Raw genomic sequence first — 22,279 nt, 5'->3', positions numbered from 1 at the left:
CCCCCCCCCCAACTTCCTCCCTAGGACTCCACCCCCCTACCTGTCCCCTGACAACCCCCTGGGACTCCCATGCCTATCCACCTGCTGCCTGTCCCCTGACTGCCCCCCCGAACCCCTGACCCATCTAACCCCTTCTCCCTGCCCCCGACTGCCCCCCCGAACTTCCACCCCATCCAACACCCCCTGCTCCCTGTCCCTTGACTGCCCCCCCGGATCTCCCTACCCCTTCTCCAACCCCCCAGCCCCCTTACCATGCCACTCAGACCAGCGTGTCTGGCTTCACGCAGCGCCAGACACGCTGCTGCATACATGCTGCCGTGCTCCCCTGAGGAGCCACAGGCCCCTCCCCCTCAGCACCTGCCTTCCAGATTTGAACACCTCAAAATTCAGGAGTGCTCAAGCTCAGTTTGGGCGGCTGTTACTTCATTTCTCCAAATCAACTATACTGATCCACTGGAACTTGCTGTAGAAAAAGTAGGATAAAATTGAGCAAGAAATGCTTCCCAGTGGTTATTAGGACTGGAATTGCTATTTTCAACAGCCATTGCCTTTTTCTTGTTTGTTTGTTTAAAAGGAAGACAGTGATATTGCATTGGTAAATTCCCCATAGAAAGGAAGAGTGGAACAAAAGAATAATAAAGGCACCTCAACTTTTCCTCATTTATGTAGGACAGTCTTATAATATGCATCCAGATATCCTCCAATCACACAAGCTGAAAATCGTTCCACTTTACTGCAGTTCTGTAACCATATGGGAACCAATCCTGTCTGTGTTCTGTGCACATCTAAAATTCCTGCTGAATGACCTGCCCTGGGAGCGAGTTACCAGTGACCCAGGGCTGTGGCGGCAGGAGGGTGCAGGTGGGGGGGGTGAGAGCCCAGGGCTGGGGCAGCAGGGGGGTGTGGATGGTGGGGGAGAGCCTAGGGCTAAGGTGGCAGGGGGGTGTGGCTAGGAGCCCAGGGCTGGGACGGGGGGCAGCCAAAATTTTTTTTGCTTGGGGCGGCAAAAAAGCTAGAGGCAGCCCTGTCAGCCGAGCAAGTGTCATCACTACCACCAGAAAAAGGACCATGGAGACATTTGATTCATGCCTTAATTTGCCTTTCGTGCTGACACGGAGCTCTTCTTCAGATCTGGCCAAGGCTCTCAGAGTGTCACAGCTACATACAAGGTTGATCAGATAGTTTAGCATAAGTAGTTAGCACATATGCTAAGGGACCATTCAGGCCTGGTAACGCCCCTATAGTCATAGGACAAAAAGTGGGGGTTAGTGGGTTACAGATTGTTGTCATAAGCCATAAACCCAGTGTCTTTATGAAGACCATGCTTCTTAGGCCTTGTCTACACGACATAGTTTTATTCGGCACAAGGGAGGTTACCAAGGTAGTTGAAAAGCGGCTGGCGATGCCCATGGAATGATGGGATTGAGAAACCTTCATTATGTGACACTCTACCTGCCCCATGAGACATTGCAAACCCTTCCCAAAGCACCCTGCAGCCAGTTGCACCATGGGATAGCTACCCACAGTGCACTGCTCTCTGTGTCCTTGCAAGAGCTGGTAGTGTGAATGTGCTCCACTGACACAAGGAGCATAGTGTGGACTCACAACAGCGGTTTCATTACAGCAGTGGCTGTACATTGGCGTAACTTGCGTTGACAGAACTCTGTAGTGTAGACAAGACCTTAGTACAGGGGTTCTCAAGCTGGGGGTTGGGACCCCTCGGGGGTCACGAGGTCATTACATGGGGGGGGGCATGAGCTGTCAGCCTCCACCCCCAAACCCCGCTTCACCTCCAGCATTGATAATGGTGTTAAATATAAAAAAATGTGATTTTACTTTATAAGGGGGGTCGCACTCATACGCTTGCTGTGTGAAAGGGGTCACCAGTACAAAAGTTTGAGAACCACTGCCTTAGTGTCTAGCAGTTATGAATTTAAGCTCCCAGGCTCATCTTTTGAAACTGTCATGCAGATTTCCTTTGAGGATGAAGTCAGATACAGAGTGATCGCTTTGTAAAAAGTGTTCGTCCACAGGCGACAGGGTGTTTTTGTTTTGTTATCATTTTTCAATGTGAGTTCATTCGAGAGCGTAGTTGTTATGGGGCATTTAGTGCATGAAATGAGGTTCACCACATGTGATTGTGCAGGACACGTGGATCTCGAAAGGTGTGTTGTGAGGGGTGTTGATCACTGTAGTAGTGGAGCTGTGTTCGCAGATTTTGCATGCATTGTTCTGGCAGGGGCTGGTGCTATTTGTGGTGGTGTGTCTTAGTCTGTGTTACAGAAGCACAAAAGTATGTCCCTTAAAAGCCCCTGAGATGATTTTTTACCCGTGGAGAACTCAAACATGGCAGCATGCTTCCCAGAGACCCTGGCCCACTGAGAAAACGGGCCTCTGCCATGGCCAGAGACATTTGGCCACAAGCCGGCCGCGCATGCTGCTGTATTGTCTTTCCTGTGTTTGAACCAGCAGAGGAAGAGTCTTCAGTGAGATCAGCATCTGGATGGGAGAATCTCTTGCCAGTGGCCCAGGAGCCAGAGTAGTTTTACGTCTGTAGCTTTTAGAATCATATAAATATGACAGGTTTCCACACACCTCTTTTTGCCTTATGATCTGCCCCTAGCTCTCATTTTTGGACATGGGGATTTTTGGTACCGTTGCCCATTTTGAAAAAAGTTTTATAAAATTATTTAATTTAACCTTATTGGATGCATTAGAACTAAACAAATAAATATAGCTTTCATGCCTTTTCCTAGTTTTTGGAGGAAAATATGCTTTTTATAATCATAGAATCGTAGACTGGAGGGTCAAGCGGTCATCTACTCCAGACCCCCACACTCATGGCAGGACTAAGTATTATCTAAACCATCCCTGACAGGTGTTTGTCCAACCTGCTCTTAAAAATCTCCTGTGATGGAGATTCCACAATCTCCCTTGGCAATTTATTCCAGTGCTCAACCACCCTGACAGTTAGGAAGTTTTTCCTAATGTCCAACCTAGACCTCCCTTGCTGCAATTTACGCCCATTGCTTCTTGTCCTATCCTCAGAGGTTAAGAAGAACAATTTTTCTCCCTCCTCCTTGTAACAACTTTTTATGTGCTTGAAAACTGTTATCATGTCCCCTCTCAGTCTTCTCTTCTCCAGACTAAACAAACCCAATTTTTTCAATCTTCTCTTGGCGGTCATGTTTTCTAGACCTTTCATCTTTTTTTGTTGCTCTTCTCTTGACTTTCTCCAATTTGGCCACATCTTTCCTGAAATGTGTCACTCAGAACTGGACACAAGACTCCAGTTGAGGCCTAATCAGCGTGGAGTAGAGTGGAAGAATTACTTCTCATGTCTTGCTTACAACACTCCTGCTAATACATCCCAGAATGTTTGCTTTTTTTGCAACAGTGTCACAATATTGACTCATATTTAGCTTGTGATCCACTATGACCCTCAGATCCCTTTCCGCGGTACTCCTTCCTAGGCAGTCATTTCCCATTTTGTATGTGTGCAACTGATTGTTCCTTCCTAAGTGGAGTACTTTGCATTTGTCCTTATCGAATTTCAATCTATTTACTTCAGACCATTTCTCCAGTTTGTCCAGATCATTTTGAATTTTAATCCTACCCTCCAAAGCGCTTGCAACCCCTCCCAGTTTGGTATCGTCCGCAAACTTCATAAGTGTACTCTGTATGCCATTATCTAAATCATTGATGAAGATATTGAACAGAACTGGACCCAGAATCGATCCCTGTGGGACCCCACTCGTTATGCCCTTCCAGCATGACTGTGAACCACCGATAACTACTCTCTGGGTATGCATTTAGGGTAGTTCTAAATAAAGACTAGTAAACAGGTGTACAAAGTCAGAGTGACATAAGAATAAAGGAGGAGGATTAACCTGCATTAGGGTGACCAGATGCTAACTGCAAAATATCGGGACCGACGCAGGGGGAGCGCCTTTAAACTCGCCCGTCTGGGTTTTCGGCAGCATTTTGGCGGTGGGTAATAAATTTTGCCGCCAAAGAAAGAAGTACCCGCCGCCAAAATGCTGCCGAAGACCATCAGCGACTGAAGTACCCGCTGCCGAAGTCCCGCTGAGATCTGGACATGCCGGGTGAGTGTAACAATTGAAAAGGCACTCCCTCTCCCTCTCACCGCCGCCTAAGCATGGGAAAAAAAAAAGCGCCTGAAACAAAATATCGGGACAATACTTCGGTCAGGACGCAGGACAAACTGCTCGATATCGGGACGTCTGATCACCCTAACCTGCATTCTTACCGAAAAATAATTTTAACATAGCACATTTCTAAATAAAATCATGAAATAACTTACTAAATCTTAGTAACAGTGGAATAAATAATTGTTAATACATATATCTATATCAGTGCATGTATATATATTATATATATAACATGCATTTTTAAAGGAAAAATATTCTTTTGATGTAGTTAGTGCATTTCTAAATAAAGTCATTAAATAATTGTGCAAAGTATTAATGACAGGAATAAAGGGGAAGTATTAATACATATATAAACATATATTTTAGCAAAACTAATTGTATGCAGTTATTACACTTCTAAATATAGTTGATTAAATGGCACAAAGATCACAAAGTATTAGTGATAGAGAACCTGCATCCAGAGAGCTAGTCGTCACATACTACAGGGGACAGACATCTTTCAGAGATTACTAAAAAGGTTTTAAAACAGCAAGAAAGGAAAAAAAGGCAGAGAGAAGAAAGAAGTATCTCACAGAGTTACTGGCCAAATGACACAAACCCCTCTGTTCTAGGAGCTTGTAATAACCTCATTGGCTGAGCCAATCAGAAGGTATTCTTTAATTCTTTAATCATGGAACCTCTTGTGGACAGATCACACAATATTACAATGGGTTGCGTTTTCCTGAGTCATGCTGAGCACAGCACTTTATGGATTGATCATCAATATCTCATTGACCCAGATTTTCCTGAGTCACGCTGAACACAGCATTTTATTCACTGTCACACATTAAAATGTAAATCAGAGTTAAAAATACCCGCCCAAAGGAATGCATGTAGATTTCTCCATCAACTTTTTATTAAACCTATGTAAATTTAGCAGTTAACCTTATTTGGTTTTAATTCTGTACCAGGAATCAAATTTCCTCTTTCTACACAACAACTTTAGCATGTGCCTTTAAAAATGGCAGACAGAGCACCTAATGAAAGGCATACCTACCTGTGACAGTCAGGATCCAGACACCCCGAGGGGACAAAGTGCTCCACTTAGGAAGGAAAAATCAGTTTCACACATACAGAATGGGAAGAGACTGTCTAGGAAGGAGTACGGCAGAAAGGGATCTAGGGGTTATAGTGGACCACAAGCTAAATATGAGTCAACAGTGTGATGCTGTTGCAAAAAAAGCAAATGTGCTTCTGGGATGTATTAACAGGTGAGTTGTGAGCAAGACACGAGAAGTCATTCTTCCGCTCTACTCTGCTCTGGTTAGGCCTCAACTGGAGTATTGTGTCCAGTTCTGGGCACCGCATTTCAAGAAAGACGTGGAGAAATTGGAGAGGGTCCATAGAAGAGCAACAAGAATGATTAAAGGTCTTGAGAACATGACCTATGAAGGAAGGCTGAAATAATTGAGTTTGTTTAGTTTGGAAAAGAGAAGACTGAGAGGGGACATGATAGCAGTTTTCAGGTATCTAAAAGGGTGTCATAAGGAAGAAGGAGAAAACTTGTTCACCTTAGCCTCTAAGGATAGAACAAGAAGCAATGGGTTTAAACTGCAGCAAGGGAGGTCTAGGTTGGACATTAGGAAAAAGTTCCTAACTGTCAGGGTGGTTAAACACTGGAATAAATTGCCTAGGGAGGTTGTGGAATCTCCATCTCTGGAGATATTTAAGAGTAGGTTAGATAAATGTCTATCAGGGATGGTCTAGACAGTATTTGGTCCTGCCATGAGGGCAGGGGACTGGACTCGATGACCTCTCGAGGTCCCTTCCAGTCCTAGAATCTATGAATCTATGAATTGCTCAACCCTGTGACTCAGCAAAGCCCACCAGGACATGTCTGGGCTGGCATTTTCCAGGCACATGGGCTGAGGATAGAAAATAGGGGACAGTGGCGTCATGCTTGGGCCTTTCTCTTCCCCCACCGACGCTGGAAGCAACGAATGCTGGGATGACAAAGACTTGAACTGAGGAGACTGGTCCCAGGCTTAAAGGAGAAGCCTGTGTATTAAGAACTTTAACCTACCTGCAACATCCAGTAGAATGAGGAAAACTGCTTGATCCAAATACTGCCTAGTCTAATAAGGTTTAAGATTTAGACTGTACATTTACCTTTTATTTTCTTTGGTAACTATCTCTAACCTTTTGTGCCTACCACTTATCATCACTTAAAATCTATCTTTCTGTAGTTAATAAATTTGTTTTATATTTTACCTAAAACAGCGTGTTTGGGTTGAAGTACTTGGGTAATCTCACTTCAGTTTACAAAGGCTGGTGTGTGTCCTCTCCACATCGGGGAGGGGTGGACTGGATAACAAACTTATACTGCGGTCAGGCTTCTGACCAGGGCAAGATGGTATATTCCGGGGGTGCAAGGCTGGGGACTTGGGAGATTTGCTCGTGTCTTTCTCTGTGTGATTCATGAGTGGCTCAGGGAGCATTCATGCAATCTAACTGCGTGTGGGGCTCAACATGCTGTTGTGCTGAGTGATAATAGCACCTGGAGGAGTTTGCTGCTTGCCACTAGCAATGCTTTGTGAGAGACAGCCCAGGTTGGAGAGTTAAGGGGCCCAGCAGTACCCCAGTTCCAGGTTGTACCCCGGGGATACCATCACAACCGCTCCTTGAGGCACTCTTGGTGACTTCGCTCTAGCCTAATGGTTCCCCTTTCAGCACAACTTATCTCCCTTTTAGCCAGTGCCATGTCCACATCATTTGTGAACTAATCCTTATATTCTCTAGCTTTATTAATAATATCCATCTGGCAACGTAACAAAGATTTTACTGACATCCAGACAGATTAGCGCCTCTGTACTGCCCCTCTCTAGCGCAGAGTCCAAGGTCAGACGGGACCCTTGTGATCTAGTGCCTGACCTCCTGTCTAACACAGGCCATGGCATATCCCTGTAATGGGGGGCTTGTCCCATGGGCTGGAGAGCCTAAAACAGCCCTGATTACAGGATGGGCCACACCTGGGTTGAATCAGCGAATCCCAGAATAAGCAGAGCATGAAGTTGCAGTAAAAGGGTGAGCTCAGGAGACTGCAGCTAGGCTGGGAGATGCTGTAGGGGGCCAGAAGGCTCCTGTAGGGCCCCAAGCCAGCAGGGGAGACGCTGAAGATTCAGGAAAGAGTGAGGAAAGCGCTCCAGGCAGGGAGACCTGAGCGAGAGCCTGTAAAGCCAGCTGGGCTGCAGACGGGGTGAGTTTATGTTTTGCATTACGTTGGAGTCATTAGCAGAGACACTGAACAGAGCTTGAGGGCTAGCAGGCCAGTATGGACCCATGGACTCCATAACTGGGAGCCCTTGTGGGGTCTGAACCACCTTTGACCTGTGATTTCTCAAAGGGCCTGGAAGCGAGGCAGGGCAGTGCTGCGGCACCCTGCCCATGAGGGGTGCTCAGGAGGCAGTCAGCTGCGATGGTGCGATGTTCCCCAAAGCACCTCCTAGAGCAGAGCTCTTAGGAAACCATCCAATTGTGATGTAAAAGTGGTCAGTGATGGAGAGTCCACCATGACCCATGGGAAATTGTTCCAATGGCTCACCTCTAAAAATGTATGCCTGATTTCCAGTCTGAATTTATCTAGCTTCACCTTTCAGCCGTTGGATGGCGTTAGCTCTTTCTCTGCTGGATGGAAAAGTCATCCATTATCCAATTTCTGTTCCCCAGGTAGGTCCTTAGTCACCCTTAACCTTCCTTTTGTTAAGCTAAATGGATAGACTCAAGAAGCTATGTTTCCAAAAGGCAGGTTTACTAATCCTTTCACCACTGATGTGACTCTTTTCTGAGCCCTGTCCAATTTATTGACATCTTCCTTGACTTGGGGGCACCAGATCTGGACCCAGGATTCCAGCAGCAGTTGCACCAGTGCCATATACAGGGTAAAACCACCTCTCTCCACTACTTGAGATTCCAGTATGTGTGCGGGATCATATTAGCCCTTTTGGCCACAGCGTTACCCTGAGCTCATGTTCAGCTGATTAATTTGTCAGAGTCACTGCTTCCCAGAGTAGAGTCCTCCAGGGTGTAAGTGCAACCTATGTTCTTTGTAAATGTAGAGATTTACATCTAGCTACAGTAAAACACAGCTTGTTCGCTTGCACCAGCTGGTCCTGCTGAGCTGACTGTGGCACTGGGTGCTCAGATGTTCCAGCTCCTGGTTGGCATTAAGGTGACCTCTCTGCTCCCTGGCGACCTGCTTTGTTCTCTGTGCTGATTTTCAGTGGGTTTCCTTGAGCTGTTTGTCTGATAAAGCACCTTTGTGCTGCTTGTGTGTATTTTTAAGCAGCACTTAAGGGGAGACCCTGTGAACACTCCCTCTACATTGTGCTGTGAGGAGGAAGAGAGCAGCTGGAAGCCAATATACATTGACTTTATTACATTCCTCTCCTGTCTGTGCCTTCCCAGCAGGCATCAGGCCCATTTAATCTAACGCTCATTAGGATTTAAAATACTGCCATGGCACCCAGAGCCTCTGGCTGAGATTTCAATGCATCTTAAGTCAGTTCACTCTTCAATTTGGTACTTATTGGCTTCCTTCTCCCCATTAGAAGCAACAGAGCTGTGAGCACCACGCATCTCATTGGGTTTATGCCAAACTTGTTAGAGTTCATTAGAGGCAATTTCATTAACAAGCTTCATCTGAAGTCACCGAGGCAAACTGCAGCACAACAGACCTTTAATTGGATTCTACCCCACCTCTTGCAGAACCATGGGGGAGGGGGAATATTCCCCAGCTACAGCCATCCCTACACCACAGATTAGTTGTGCTTGTGATGCTGGCTTGCAGGTCTCCTTTAGAGGAAGAGACACCTCGAAGCAGCTAGCTCACAGAAAAAGGACACAGTTCAGCGAAGATGCTGAGCAGACACCCTCTTGAGGGTTCAGACACAGTGTCTGATGAATTGGGTATTCACCCACGAAAGCTTATGCTCCAAGACATCTGTTAGTCTTTAAGATGCCACAGGACTCTTTGTTGCTTTTTACAAATGAAAGCTAGTGACAGACTCATCATCATAGGCATTGCAAGATGGATGGTGTGTAAGTAGTTGTGTAGCCACTAAAAATGTTTTAAACAATGTAACCAGGCACAGTTGACACACAGGTGTTTCTGCCAGACCAACCATTTCTACTCACTTGCCCCTGCTTAACTGAAGCACTGTGAGTCATAAAAACAATGGTAGCTACATTTGCATTTCAAGTCACCATGAGAAGATACCAAAGGCTAATTGTCTCTGGGCTGCAAAGACCATGAACTTGGGGCATCAGAGGAAAGCACATGGAGTAACTGGGCAGTGTGATTATGTTAATGAAAATGGGAACTCAAGCAGGGTTTGGCTGAAAGCACTGCAGACAGTTGGGTCAGAGAGATTCCTTTCAACAAGGGCTTAGCCTGTTAAGTTTAGACTAGAAGCATGTTCTACCTTTGTGTTGTATCTGTAACCTGTTCTTATTGCCCTTGCTCACTATGTCGTACACCTTAACTGTTGTTAATAAACTTAGATTTTTTTTCAGTAAGTTAGAGGGCTGTGTTCCATTCAGCTTGTAGGTGCATCCCCCTCGAGGACAGCTGCCCAGGTCAATACCCTGAGTGTCTAGAGACGGGCTGGGAACCATAGGGGGATGTTTCTGAGGAGGCGGGGACTGGGGTACACAGTGTTAACCTGCAGGGCAAAGTAGGGGCTATGCTAGAAGCAGGCTGAGAAGAACAGTTGGGTGGTTAACAGACTGGGCTGCGGGGGCTGATACACAGATTAGCACCAGCATGTGCGTCTCTTGCTGAGACGGGGGGTGATAGGGAGACTTGGTTCTGGGCACTCAGTGTCAAAACCTCTCCAGAGGGTTTTACACAAACAGTCACAGCCTTTATTTCTAGTTTTACCTCAACCACTCAGCCAATTCACCTCCGTCCCACTGCAGCAGAACCGAGTGAGTCTCCAAGCGCTGCTCTATCCTGCAGGAAGCTCTCCAGGGAAGGGAGCCAATGGATTTATAACAGGTTCCTGAGGGTTCGGTCTGGCTGCTCATGATGCTGGTGCAGCTGTTTGCTCCAGTCTCACTGGCTGAGTGTTTATTTTAAGATGTTAGTTTGTCAAGGGTAAATATGAAGGACCAGACTACCTCAGCACCCAGCTTCTGCCCCTGGGTATGTGGGGAGGTTGATGCAGAGCAATGCAGGTAATGGCTCTCAGGCCCAATGGGATGGGTTGCTATTGTCCGTCCTACGCTGTGTGCACAGAGTGTAGGCAAGCTGCCCTGGTGCATGCATGCAATGCTTAACTGTCAGTGGGGTTGTTCTTCCTACAGTGAGACAGAAGCTGGATAGGTGGCCAGCCAGCACCAAGAGAAGCTGTCACCCCTATCTCAGCAGCTCACAGCTGGGAGCCGGAAGTTGTGGAAAAGCATGTGGCTGGCTCCTGCTGCACTCACTGGCTCCAGCAACAGCATGGGCACCTGTGCTACCATGACCAGCACAGTGGTAAGGGATCCGTAACACGGACAACGTGTACATCAGACACGACCACCCCGCTTGGTCTCTTAACAGGACCTTGAGCATTGGCTGCATTTCCACCATCTTCAGGCAAGGGCCACTATGGGGCTAAGTTCTACCCTTTCCTACTTCCACAGCTGGTTCAGTCCACACACTTGTAGCCAACAGCTCCAGGCCCTTTTCCACTTGAAGTGAAACACATGGAATGCAATTCCCTTCTTTATTAAAAATGCTGAAATACAGCTTGGGAGAAGCAGCAGGTTTGCTTTCCAGACCCAGTTTGGTGAAGTATCACCTTCTTTCCTCCTGCAGCTCGGCATCCTCATCTCAGCGAATCACTGAACAGGCCCAATGCTGCTACTCAGCCATAGGTGTCTCCTGGCTTGGTAGACGGCCGGCTGGGCATAGAAGCAGTGGCCCAAACCCCCTCTGAATCCAGCCAGCACAGCAAGCTCTGGAATCACATGGGGATGCCCTGGGACAATTCTTATCCTTCTGAGACCAGACATGAAAATGTGGCATTGCTTATTGCCCCGAGTCAACAGCCCTTCCCTCATGATGCAGCCAGATCACAGCAGGGTCCCCTCCCTTCATCTCTTCCTCACAAACTTCTTGGTCGCTGCGTTGGGATTCATGCGCCGCCGGCCTGCACCCAGAGCTGCATCCCGGATCTGCAGGTTGGCTGCCCGGCTATAGATGTCGTTTTCTGCGAAGGGAGAAACCCCTGCAATGTAATCCGGGTCAAAGACATTGGTTTTCTGCCTTGCCTTCCGGGAAAGCCGCTGCTGAGGAAAGTGCTGGTCCTCAGCCAAGTGGGGGTTGCTGGCGTGTTTCCCCCCTTGGGGAGCAGGCAGCGAGTACTGCGGGAGAGAGTAAGAGTCATTAAGGAGCAGAGTCCCCTGGCAAAGCCAGGACATGGAGGCCGGCTCCTCCCAGGAACTCATCCCCAAATAGTGAACTCAAGCAGTGATCTGTGAAGTGGGGTGACTGGATCAGTTTACGTACCTGAATAAGGCACCAAAATTTAAGATGGGGGCTCTTCTACCTAGCAGACAAAGGCAGAACAGTGGCTCGACGTTGAAGCTGAACTAATGTAGGCCAGAACTAACTGAGGGGAACTAACCACTGGAACAATTTACCAGGGTCATGGTGGATTCTCTAGCACTGGAAGCTTCTAAATCAAGACCATGTTTTTCTGAAAGATGTGCTCTAGTTCAACCACTGCTACTGGAGGCAGAAATTAATTCAGGGAAATCCTATGGCCTCTGTTATGCAAGAGGCCAGGCCAGATGATCACAGTGGTCCCTGCTGGTCTTAATCTGAGAAACTCCTTCCATGCCAACCAGCCATAGCACAAGTGAAACAAACCCCTGTATTGTTTCACCACTGGAGAGTGAAAACCTCCTCAGCAGGCCTCTGTGCCTGGGGCCCCAAGCCATTAACAAGAGACCAGGTGGCTCTCACTCAATGTTGCTATGATTACTAGGCTGTGTCATGACAGCAGACCAGCCAGCATGTTGTGCCTAAGTCCCAATGATGAGCTACTCACCCGAAGCCCTCGTGTGTTCAGGACTTTGGGGTTGCGGGAGAAGTGCATGTGGAGGGTGCCATCAGCACCCACGCTCACTGCAACCTTTTTCAGTGTCTTGTTGCCACAATGCGGACAGAAGACCCTGGTCATGTCAGACGTTGTCCTAGAAAACAGAAGTGGTTCAATGCTCCAGTATCACAGGGTGGCTCCACAGGCTGCAGCCCTCTCCACAAGCAGTATTCTAGCAACCAGCCAGTCTGGGCTATTGAGAGAGGCTGGAACCAGTCCCCTGTGCACAAGACCCAGAAAGAGGAAGGCGACCCACGGAGCTAGGTGAGGCGCTGGCTTAACGCACCTGTTTTTCATTATTGGAGTCTCAGGACCTAGGTCACACTCTGAGTGAGTTTGTTCAGTCCCAACTTAACCTATGACTGGCATTTATCCCCCAGATACTCCACCACACAAGCTGAATAAAGCAGCAGCCCTTGCTCCGAGGAAGCCCAGGGCTAAGAGGGAATAGTACTAGTTAGGACTGAGATACCGGGGCTTAATTGTCTTGGGAAAGCTTCTCCCGGTCTGCACTCAGCTGTGTTATTTAACATTTATACTGCACCACTCAGCTGTCTAAGCACCAATGACCCCCCCTGACACCTCCCTGGCAAGAGTAGCGCTGCTCTTCACCAGCAGGTTCTGATGCTTGTGACACGTACTTGAAGCAGCCATGACAGCGTAAGATGTAGCTTCTGGCTTGCCGGATCAGCATGCCATTCATTGCCAGCACATGGAGACCCATCTGGAGCAGAACATTCTGCAAGGAGAAGGAACAGCCATGGGGAAAACCCTGTAGGAGGAACCTCCAGGCAGCTCTTAGAGGCACCAATAAACCTACGAACAACAACGCATGTTGACAGAATTGTAGCAGAGGGCAGGCCTCTGAGACAGAACCAGCTTTGCGGATGGCCTAAAGATAGTTCTGGGAGGAGTTGTATGGCCAAAGCAGGGGTGAGCCACTATTGCTCCCCAGTACAGCTGAAGACACTCACTGCAACCTTGGAGTTTTGTTACCACAGTGTAGACAGAGTCCACTGGGGTCCATCTCGGCCAGGAACCTCTCTCTCTCAGGGGCCAGTACCTGCTGCAGCAGAAGAAAGTCCAAGAAACCTGGTGTTGGGCAATTTATGCAATAAACTGCCCATCGGGGTGTGTCTCTCTTCCTAACCCCTATTAGTTAGAGGTTATTTTATGCTCTAAAACCAGATATTGACTCTATTTACCTAGCTTAGGTGGGGCCCATCTCTTCTCTAGAGCCAACTAACCGAAATGCCATCTGCAGTGAGGTGACAGCCTTTGTTCACCCCTTTTCTCATCGTGCAGGCAAGTGCATTACAGGGCAGCCGAGTGCAGATCTTTCTGGCATTCCTCTTCTGTGCTGGGGGCTTCAGGCGTCTCCGCTGACTCCATGTTAAAAACTGACCATTGATTCCTACTCTTTCTGCCCAAGCCAGTTTCAGCCCCAGGCACTTTGCTGGTTTGGAAAGCCCTAATGAATTACATGCCCTAGTTCTTCTCCTTTATCTGTTCTTTTGCTGACTTGCTCAGTGATGTCCAGCACAGGCAGAATCTTCCCTTTGCAGAAGACCTGCTGCTTTGGCTCCCATTCATCTAGGCATGTTATAGCTGCAGTCACACAGTCAATCCTTACCTGCATGGCAAAGTCTGTGGTCACGCAGCCGACCTGTACATTGGCAGGAGCATCACCATGCCCCATACCCTGCTGGAGCCGTTTGATGTTGTCAGGAGTTATCCAGCCTTCTCCGTCATCACTGTCCCCTTCACTTCCGTCCTCCCCAGCATTTTCCTGATCCTCCCCAGACTGGAGACTCGCTGGTACCTCTAGGCTAACTGAAACGGTGTCAGCTTTCTGGAGGGCAAGAGACACTCAGTCAGATGTGGCCTATGCAGCACCTAGGCAGGCGAGATGAGTGATGCCAGAGAAGGGGGCACCAACCTAACAGCCACAAAGCTAGACAGGAGTGAGCCAGCAAGAGAATCCACAGAAACCAGGGAGCAAGGAGGCAGCAGCTGAAATGAGTTGGGAATTAGAGAGTGCCCTGTGCCTCTCACCTGCAGCTCCTGCAAGTCCTCTTCAATGCTGGGCAGAGGAGTCCTCCAGTACAGGAAGGAGCTGAACTCTGGGTTCTCCTCTGCTGCTGCATGCAGGCCACGTTCAGATGTGGACAGACACGCATCTTCCTCCAGGTGCTTGGACTAGGTTTGAACAAACAGAAGGAAGTTAGTGGGACACAGGAAACTGCCTGCATGGTTGATCACTGGGGGGAGGGCGTGGGGCTGGGTGTAAGTGCGTGCCAACTCTGTCCCTCTCTCGGACTGCAGCTCCCTTGCATGGAAGGGTAGGGCTTTGTATTACGCACAGCAGGCTAGAGGCACAAGTGAATGTGCCTATGTAGTAACATTGTTAATGTTCCTATTGTTAGTTAACTGTTCCCTTTCTTGGTCAATTCCCCCAGGAGCATAAAACCTGCGCAAGTTTTAAGGCCCCTACATTGCCAGAGTGATTTGGAGCCTTATTATAAAGGACAGTAAGGGAATCCTCAACTAGGAAAGTCTATGTGCTTTCTTGCTTTTTTCCTGTGCCAAAGTGGCACAATGGGGTTAGATTACAGCTCAGGATTTATTTTACTTACCCATTTTTTAAAAAAGGACGTTTGGGCAAATAAAATATTTAACAAGCAGTCAAAATGTCGGGACAATCAAAACCAAGCCCTTCCCAAAGTACCCAGCCAGGTCCAGGCCAATGATTTGCAAAACTGTATGACTTTCATGTGTGAAAGTCTGAGCAATTTAAAATGACTTTTTTTTTTTTTTGGCTGTTTGGTGTTCTATAATGCAATTTAAATGAAAAACCCTGCATTCCAGTTACAATCCTGGAATTGGTTACCAAGTGTTTGTAACTTAACTTTCATGTGTTTAGGAAATGCTGAATAGTTACTTTTTTCTGTACTGTAGTTTAAATATATTACCAAAACAATTGAAACTGGTGTGATTATGCTGAATTATTTTGACAAGTAAATATGCTGAATTTTTTGCAGAATTTTGAATTTCTGGCACAAAATCCCCCCAGGAGTATATTCTGCTGTTGACTTGTGAGATTTTTGGACAAGTCCCAAACCGCCCTCTGCCTCAGTTTCCCCAGGATACAAAGATCTCTACCTACCCCATGGGAGTGGATGAGCCTTCATAAGTGTGGAAGGCTCTTTTCCCCCCATACTAGCACCTTTCATGGGAGGCTACAAGAGCACTACCATAGCCAATGCAAACAGTTACCTTGGAAGGCAGGTGGAACCCAGCGACATGAACCGGCGCCTCTGGATGCTGTATGGTAGAGCTCAGCTGAACCTGCAGGCAATTAAGAGCACCAGTGAGTTTGGCAGGCAGAGCAGAATGTACGACTAGGGCCGCCTTGGGCTAGTTCCTAAGCCAGCAACACGGGGATGGCCTGGGGCATCTCTACAAACCCCTCCAACAATGGAGCTTAGTTGACTTTAACTGTTTTCCAAACCGGAATGGAAGGTGTTGACTAGCAGGCAGCTGACTGCGCTTTAACTGATGGCTAGAGAAGCAAACTGTTACGGCTCCATGTTCAGTCCCCAGGATCTCTCAACTATGTAATGTTTACACTACAAGGCAACTTGGTTCAGAAGCTGTGCCCCAGAACTTGGAGGTGAGGGATGGAGTAGGGGGGGGTGGAGATGGGGGGGGGGGCACACCTTATGAATCCTCTCTGGGCCAAATCTGGGGTTTATGTAGCCCCTTTATGTAGCTCTGTTCTTTCATTCAGTGTAAAGGAATGAGAGTGGGGTTATAGCTATCACCTGTAGTGTGGTCATAAAAAGTGACCGGCTTCTAACGGGTTAATCTTTTTAATTCCATAGTTTATTAACGGACAGCTGTTTATATGCATCATAATGTATTTAATATTTTGCTCTATACATTTTATAGAAACTGGAATTATTTGGAGGAAGGGTAGGGGGAAGGGGACTATAGCTATGGGGCCAATCCTGCAAGCTGTTTGTTCACCTGGGCTATGAAGAAAAAAAAAAATAGTACGTGATCATGGAATTAGAGAACATATAACAATAGACAATCACAAGGGGGCACCATTTTTATTCTGGCATGTCCTAACTTGAGTGTTTGAGTTTTACAATCTTAACATTCTTTTAACGCAGGTTTACTAGATTACTCCTGGGGGAATTCTGTGCCACTGCATGTGTGCATAATTAATAAGCCGTGTCTATTTTTAATTTTTTTTGCACAGAAAAAAGTTTCTGCTGAAAAGTTGTTGCAGTTCTGCCTTTTGCCCACTAGAGGGTGTTGTGCCAATGGAACACAGCAGCAGCTCCCAGCCAGCTAGGGAAAAGAGAGTCTGCAGAGCCTTCTTTGCAGCGGGCCAGGTCAGAAGACAGGGGCTGTGGATGAGGAGGGATGAAGGTCAGACTGGGGCTCATAGGGAGTAGTGGGGGAGGACAGACTGGGGCAGAGACTGAATGGGAGTGGAGGCATGGGGCCATGGTGGGAGGGGAGGTGCAGGGCCACATGGTGATGGGGGAGGGGGTGCAGAGCTACATAGGGCCAGAGAGTGGCTGGGTCGGGGTACAGACAGATAGGGATGGGGGAGTGTGTGTCTGAGTGGGTGTGGAGGGACACATGTGCCTGACTGAATCTGAGAGGCTAGGGGTCAGCCAGGGTCTGCATGGGGGAAGCTCCGTAACAGTCCCTCCCTACCCCCAAAAGACCTGTTCCATACATTTCCCACCCATAGCCAAAAACCCTCCAAGTTCACAGCCAGGCTCCTTCCCAGCAATTTATTTCCCTCTCTCTCAGTTCTTCCGTTACCCGGCCTTGCACTGCTTCTGGGGGTGGGAAATAAGTTTCTGAATTGTAGTTTAAATGAATTATTACCCAAAATTCTGTATGAATATGCCTAATAAGGAATCTATTTGTCAAACATTTTCTGAATTTTTTGTTGGCTGTATTGTTAGACATACTTGCTGACACATTTTGAAATAAATGACCAAAAATAATTAACATAAAAACAGCCAGACTAGGTCAGAACAAAGGTCCATCTAGTCCAGTATGCTGTCTTCCGACAGTGCCGATGCCAGGTGCTCCAGAAGGAATGAACAGGTAATCATCAAGTGATCCATTCCCAGCTTCTGGCAAACAGAGGCAAGGGACTCCATCCTGGCTAACAGCCACTGATGGACCTATCCTCCATGAATTGAAACTGGTGTGATTATATTAGGTAAAATATTACATCTGATTACACAAGTTCTCTAATGCAGCCCGATATTTCTTAAAAACAGAAGAGCTTTTTGGAGACTAGACAAAAAGGTGACATGGCACCAGGCCCTGACAGTAGATGCAGACTGAATTTTACATCAAGAATTGGGATTAAACATCCCCCTCACTTTTCTCACGACTATACACCCTCACCAGACACCTTTGAAAAGCCTATTCATTCATGAAGGACCTACCCAGCATTAGAGTAATGGATTGGGTCTGTCACTCCAGGGGAGTTTACCTTTTTTTCTGGCTCGGTCTTCAGATGAGCCACCCCAACAGTCTCTGCCTCCAACTGGTAGGTCAGGGCTAGCACCTGAAGATCTGTGGCTGACAGACTGGGGTAGTCACCCGTCTTCTTTGAAAATTCTGTCACTATAACAAAGGGAGAGTGCTGTCATTGGGTGAGTCCAATGGTTAGCAGATACATGGATACTAACGAAATTAGAACTTCCAGAAAAATACCCCAACCCAAACTCTGTATTTTGTATCTGTAGAGGCTGCTTTTTCACTTGAACCATTCCCATCTATTGAGAATTCTTCCCATAGCCCCCATTCTCTTAAGGGCATTTTCTCTTTAAATCTCACCCTAAAAGCTTTTCTCGCAGGCCTACGGGTAGCTCTGCGTAAAAGGGTCTGTGCCACTCTATCAAAGAGCATTTATCTGCTGAGCCTAAGAATATTTGGAAAGAATCCAGACGAAGCATCACTTTTCTCTTGAAAAGTGACAGTAAGGTTGTTTTAGGCTCAAGATGTGGGTTTTAGTAGTAATGGGTTAAGCAGATCAAAGACTCCTACAATCAGTCATGCCTCTCCTCATCCATTACTGCCACTACAATCCTTTAGATGTGACAATGATCTCCTCTGTGGAATGTTTGAAATAAATTCCATGAGAATAGTTTTATTTGAATGCTAACTTTCTCCCCAAGGGATTTCAACCCAAACACCACAGCCTTGTGTTACTGCATGAGAACTAGGAAGCAAAAGTAATTAGAAACAAAAGTAAAAACTGACTATTTTGCTGTCCTGGGTGGGGTGGGGAGTAGATTAACAGCATGAATGGTGAGAGTATGTTGGGACTCAATCACAGGAGCAGGAGTTAATAAAGGAATGGGGCTTTCCGCCTGACAGTTGCTTTAAGGCTACAGTTAATGGAATCCAGGCACACTTTCTATGACAAAAAATTACCTATTCAGAGAAAAGCTGTACAAGCGCCAGGACAGGCAGGAAGGACACTGAGTTAGGAGAAAGCAGCTAAGCTAACTGCTTAGTCCCCGAGGCCAGCTCGCCTACCTAGTTTAACGTACTCAGGGAAGGGCTGTTTGAAGTGAAGCTGGTAGGGCAGCACGGCCAGTCGCCTCCTGGTTTCCTTGTCCCGGATTTCACTGACCACTTCCTTAATAGTGTAAATGTTTCTACCGAAGTCCTGTTGTATGAAACACACAAGAATTCCTGATATTAGGAACAAACAGACAAATGACTCCGATTCCAAGGCCAGAAGGCACATGGCGATGCCCATCCCCACAGACAGCATGGTGTGGTTCCAAAGCAGCCCCATACACAGTGCCCATCACCATGGAGCCAGGTGCTGAAACATACCTGAGCCATTTTTTTAGGTGGCAATTCTGAAGAACTATCCCAGACTGAGATGCCATTAGAGGAAGGTTTGGAACAAATTCATAAATTAAACAGTAATAAGTTACCAGAACCAGATGATATTCACCCAAGAGTTCTGAAGAAACTAAAATATGAAATCACAGAACTATTAACTGTGGTATATAACCTATCACTTAAAGCAACATCTGTACAAGATGACTGGAGAATAGGTAATGTGATACCAATTTTTTTAAAAATGCTCCAGAGGCGATCCTGGCAATTACAGGCCAGTAAGCCTAACTTCAGTACCAGGCAACTTGATTGACGCTATAATGAAGAACACAATTATCAGATATCAGGGGGTAGCCGTGTTAGTCTGTATCTACAAAAACAACAAAGAGTCTGGTGGCACCTTAAAGACTAACAGATTTATTTGGGCATAAGCTTTCGTGAGTAAAAACCTCACTTCTTCGGATGCATAGAAAATCCGCTTTCATAGTGGAATCGGGCTTATATGAGTTCAAAGTGCTGCCCTTTGGGATGCGAAATTCAGGGGCTACGTTCATGAGACTTATAAATGAGGTCCTACGGGGATTAGAATCTTTTGCGAGGGCCTATATAGATGACCTGGCCGTATTCAGCAGTTCGTGGCAAGATCACCTGAACCACATAGGGATTGTGCTGCACCGGCTCAGGGAGGCCAATCTAACGGTTAAGGTTTCTAAATGCAGAATGGGAGCTGCTGAGGTGACCTACCTGGGGCACAGGGTGGGCAATGGGCAACTGCGCCCAGAGCCTGTAAAGGTAGAGGCCATTAAAAACTGGCCAACCCCTAGAACTAAAAAGCAGGTCCAATCCTTCATTGGTCTGGCCAACTATTACAGGAGATTTGTGCAGGGATTCAGCGACATTGTTGCTCCCATCACAGACCTGACGAAAAAGGAAAAACCAGACCGGGTGCTGTGGACGGAGGCCTGTGAGCAGGGTTTTCAAAGCATAAAGAGCGCTTTGGCCAAAGAGCCTGTTTTGGCCAGCCCAGATTTTGAAAAGCCTTTTTTACTATGTACAGACGCTTCCAATATTGGGCTGGGGGCAGTGCTGATGCAAGAGGGGGAAGGAGGGAAGAGACATCCTGTGGCATATCTAAGTAAGAAATTGTCCCTCACTGAGCAAAATTACGCTACCATTGAAAAGGAATGTTATGCCATTGTCTGGGCTGTCAAGCAACTTAAGCCCTATTTGTACAATAAAAAGAAGTGAGGTTTTTACTCACGAAAGCTTATGCCCAAATAAATCTGTTAGTCTTTAAGGTGCCACCAGACTCTTTGTTACAATTATCAGAAACATATACGAACATGATTTGTTGGGGAAGAGTCAACATGCCTTTTGTAAAGAGAAGTCATGCCTCATCAATCTCTTAGGATATGTCTATACTATCGGCGGGAAGCGCTTGATCCAGCGGGGGTTGATTTATCGCGTCTAGTCTAGATGTGACAAATCGACCCTCGAGCGCTCTCCTGCTGACTCCTGTACTCCACCACCGCGAGAGGCACAGGCAGAGTCGACGGAGAGCGGTAGCAGTCGACTAACCGCAGTGTAGACACAGCAGTGAGTAGGTCTAAGAACGTCGACTTCAGCTACGTTATTCACAACTTCAGTTATTCACGTAGCTGAAGTTGCGTAACTTAGATCGATTCGCCCCCTCCCCCCAGCGTAGACCAGGCCTCAGAATTCTTTGAGAGGGTTAACAAACATGGGGACAAGGGTGAATAGTGAATATAGTGTACTTTCAGAAAGCCTTTGACAAGGTTTCTCACCAAAGGCTCTTAATAAAATAAGCAGTTATGGGATAAGAGAGAAGGTTCTCTCATGGATCAGTAACTGGTTAAGAAACAGAAAACAAAGGGTAGAAATAAATGGTTGGTTTTCAGAACAGAGAGAAGTAAATAGTGGGGTGCCCCAGGGGTCTGTAAAAAGGGATAAACAGTGAGATTGCAAAGTTTGCAGGTGACATAAAAATACTCAAGATAGTTAAGTCCACAGCAGACTGCAAAGAGTTACAAAGGGATCTGACTAAACTGGCAACAAAATGGCAGATGAAATTCAGTGTTGATAAATGCAAAGTAATGCACATTGGAAAACATAATCCCAGCTACACATACAAAAAATGGGGTCCAAATTAGCTGTTACCGCTCAAGAAAGAGATCTTGGAGTCATTGAGGGTGGGTCTCTAAGAAAATCCATTCAATGTGCAGAGGCAGTCAAAAAAGCGAACAGAGTGTTGGGAATCATTAGGAAAGGGATGGATAAGACAGAAAATATCATATTGTTGCTCTACAAATCCATGATGCGGCCACACCTGGACTACTGCGTGCAGATGTGGTCGCCCCATCCCAGCTGTATGGGAATTGGAAAAGGTTCAGAAAAGGGCAAGAAAAGCGGATTACGGCGGGGCGGGGAGGCGAGGTGAAGAGGGCTGGGCCGGGCCTGGCCAGGCTGGGAAGGAGACAACCCCGGGGGATGTGACCGAGAGCGGTAAGGCCGGGACCGGGGAGGGTTCCTGACCCCTTCCCCCCGGGGAGCCCCTCGCCGGGGTGCTGCGAAGGCGGGAAGTGAAGCTGGGCTCGGGAGAACGAGGAGGCTCCAGGGAGGGCCCCGGGGCTCCGGGCTGTGCTGCGGGCACAGACTGACCCGGCTCCCGAGGCCTGGGCCCGGAAAGCAGCTCGGTAAGTTCCCGAGCCTGGGCCCGCCCCGGCGCTGGTGCCCCCAGGCTCCGCACGGCAGGGCCCGGCCCTGGGGGCCTGCGTCTGACCCGGCCCGGCCGTTCCCGGCTCGGGGCGAACGTCCCGCAGGCCCCGCCCCGCCGCTGGTACCTGGAGCGGCGCCCCGCGCAGAAAGGCCCCAGCGTCCGCCACGACGTGCTCCACCGCCGCCATCTTGGCCCTCGCGGAGTGCGCAGCCCTGCCCCACGGCATGCCGGGAGCGGTAGTTTTTGCGGGGCCGCGGTGCATGCTGGGACCGGCGCTGTTTCGTTGCCATGGTGCACGCCGGAAGCGATGGTTCTCGCGGGCCCGGTACGCAGCTGCCCCGTGA

At 47.7% G+C, this 22,279-nt stretch overlaps 1 protein-coding gene across 3 annotated transcripts; it reads right to left on the bottom strand.

The window, feature by feature from the left end:
- Positions 1 to 10,904: 10,904 nt before the first annotated feature.
- NOB1 (NIN1 (RPN12) binding protein 1 homolog) lies at positions 10,905 to 22,279 on the bottom strand. Of its 3 annotated transcripts, none has more exons than XM_034788088.1 (9): positions 22,060 to 22,279; positions 18,898 to 19,016; positions 17,832 to 17,965; positions 15,575 to 15,646; positions 14,354 to 14,497; positions 13,932 to 14,150; positions 12,940 to 13,037; positions 12,248 to 12,392; positions 10,905 to 11,558 (listed from the first exon to the last, which is right to left on the bottom strand). In XM_034788088.1, coding segments are annotated over exons 2-9 (1,083 nt in total). In that variant the 5' UTR covers positions 18,899 to 19,016; positions 22,060 to 22,279; the 3' UTR covers positions 10,905 to 11,288. The 3 variants fall into 3 exon arrangements, with proteins under 3 accessions (XP_034643979.1, XP_034643977.1, XP_034643978.1); XM_034788086.1 differs by having other exon boundaries at positions 18,884 to 19,016; positions 22,060 to 22,177; XM_034788087.1 differs by lacking the exon at positions 15,575 to 15,646 and having other exon boundaries at positions 18,884 to 19,016; positions 22,060 to 22,177.

Source organism: Trachemys scripta, chromosome 13, assembly GCF_013100865.1.
Source record: "Trachemys scripta elegans isolate TJP31775 chromosome 13, CAS_Tse_1.0, whole genome shotgun sequence".
In the NCBI taxonomy this organism is placed as follows: domain Eukaryota; kingdom Metazoa; phylum Chordata; order Testudines; family Emydidae; genus Trachemys; species Trachemys scripta.
Note: the sequence above shows the minus strand (reverse complement) of the source record. Positions and strands in the feature narration are given on the sequence as shown.

Bases quoted from the DNA above. Each gene is read 5' to 3' on its own strand.
- NOB1 (XM_034788086.1), bottom strand. From the start codon at position 22,161: ATGCCGTGGGGCAGGGCTGCGCACTCCGCGAGGGCCAAGATGGCGGCG. The intron at 14,498-15,574 runs GTAACTGTTTGC...GTTCAAACCTAG, and splicing joins GGTTCCACCTGCCTTCCAAG to TCCAAGCACCTGGAGGAAGA. The intron at 13,038-13,931 runs GTAAGGATTGAC...TTCTCCTTGCAG, and splicing joins CCACAGACTTTGCCATGCAG to AATGTTCTGCTCCAGATGGG.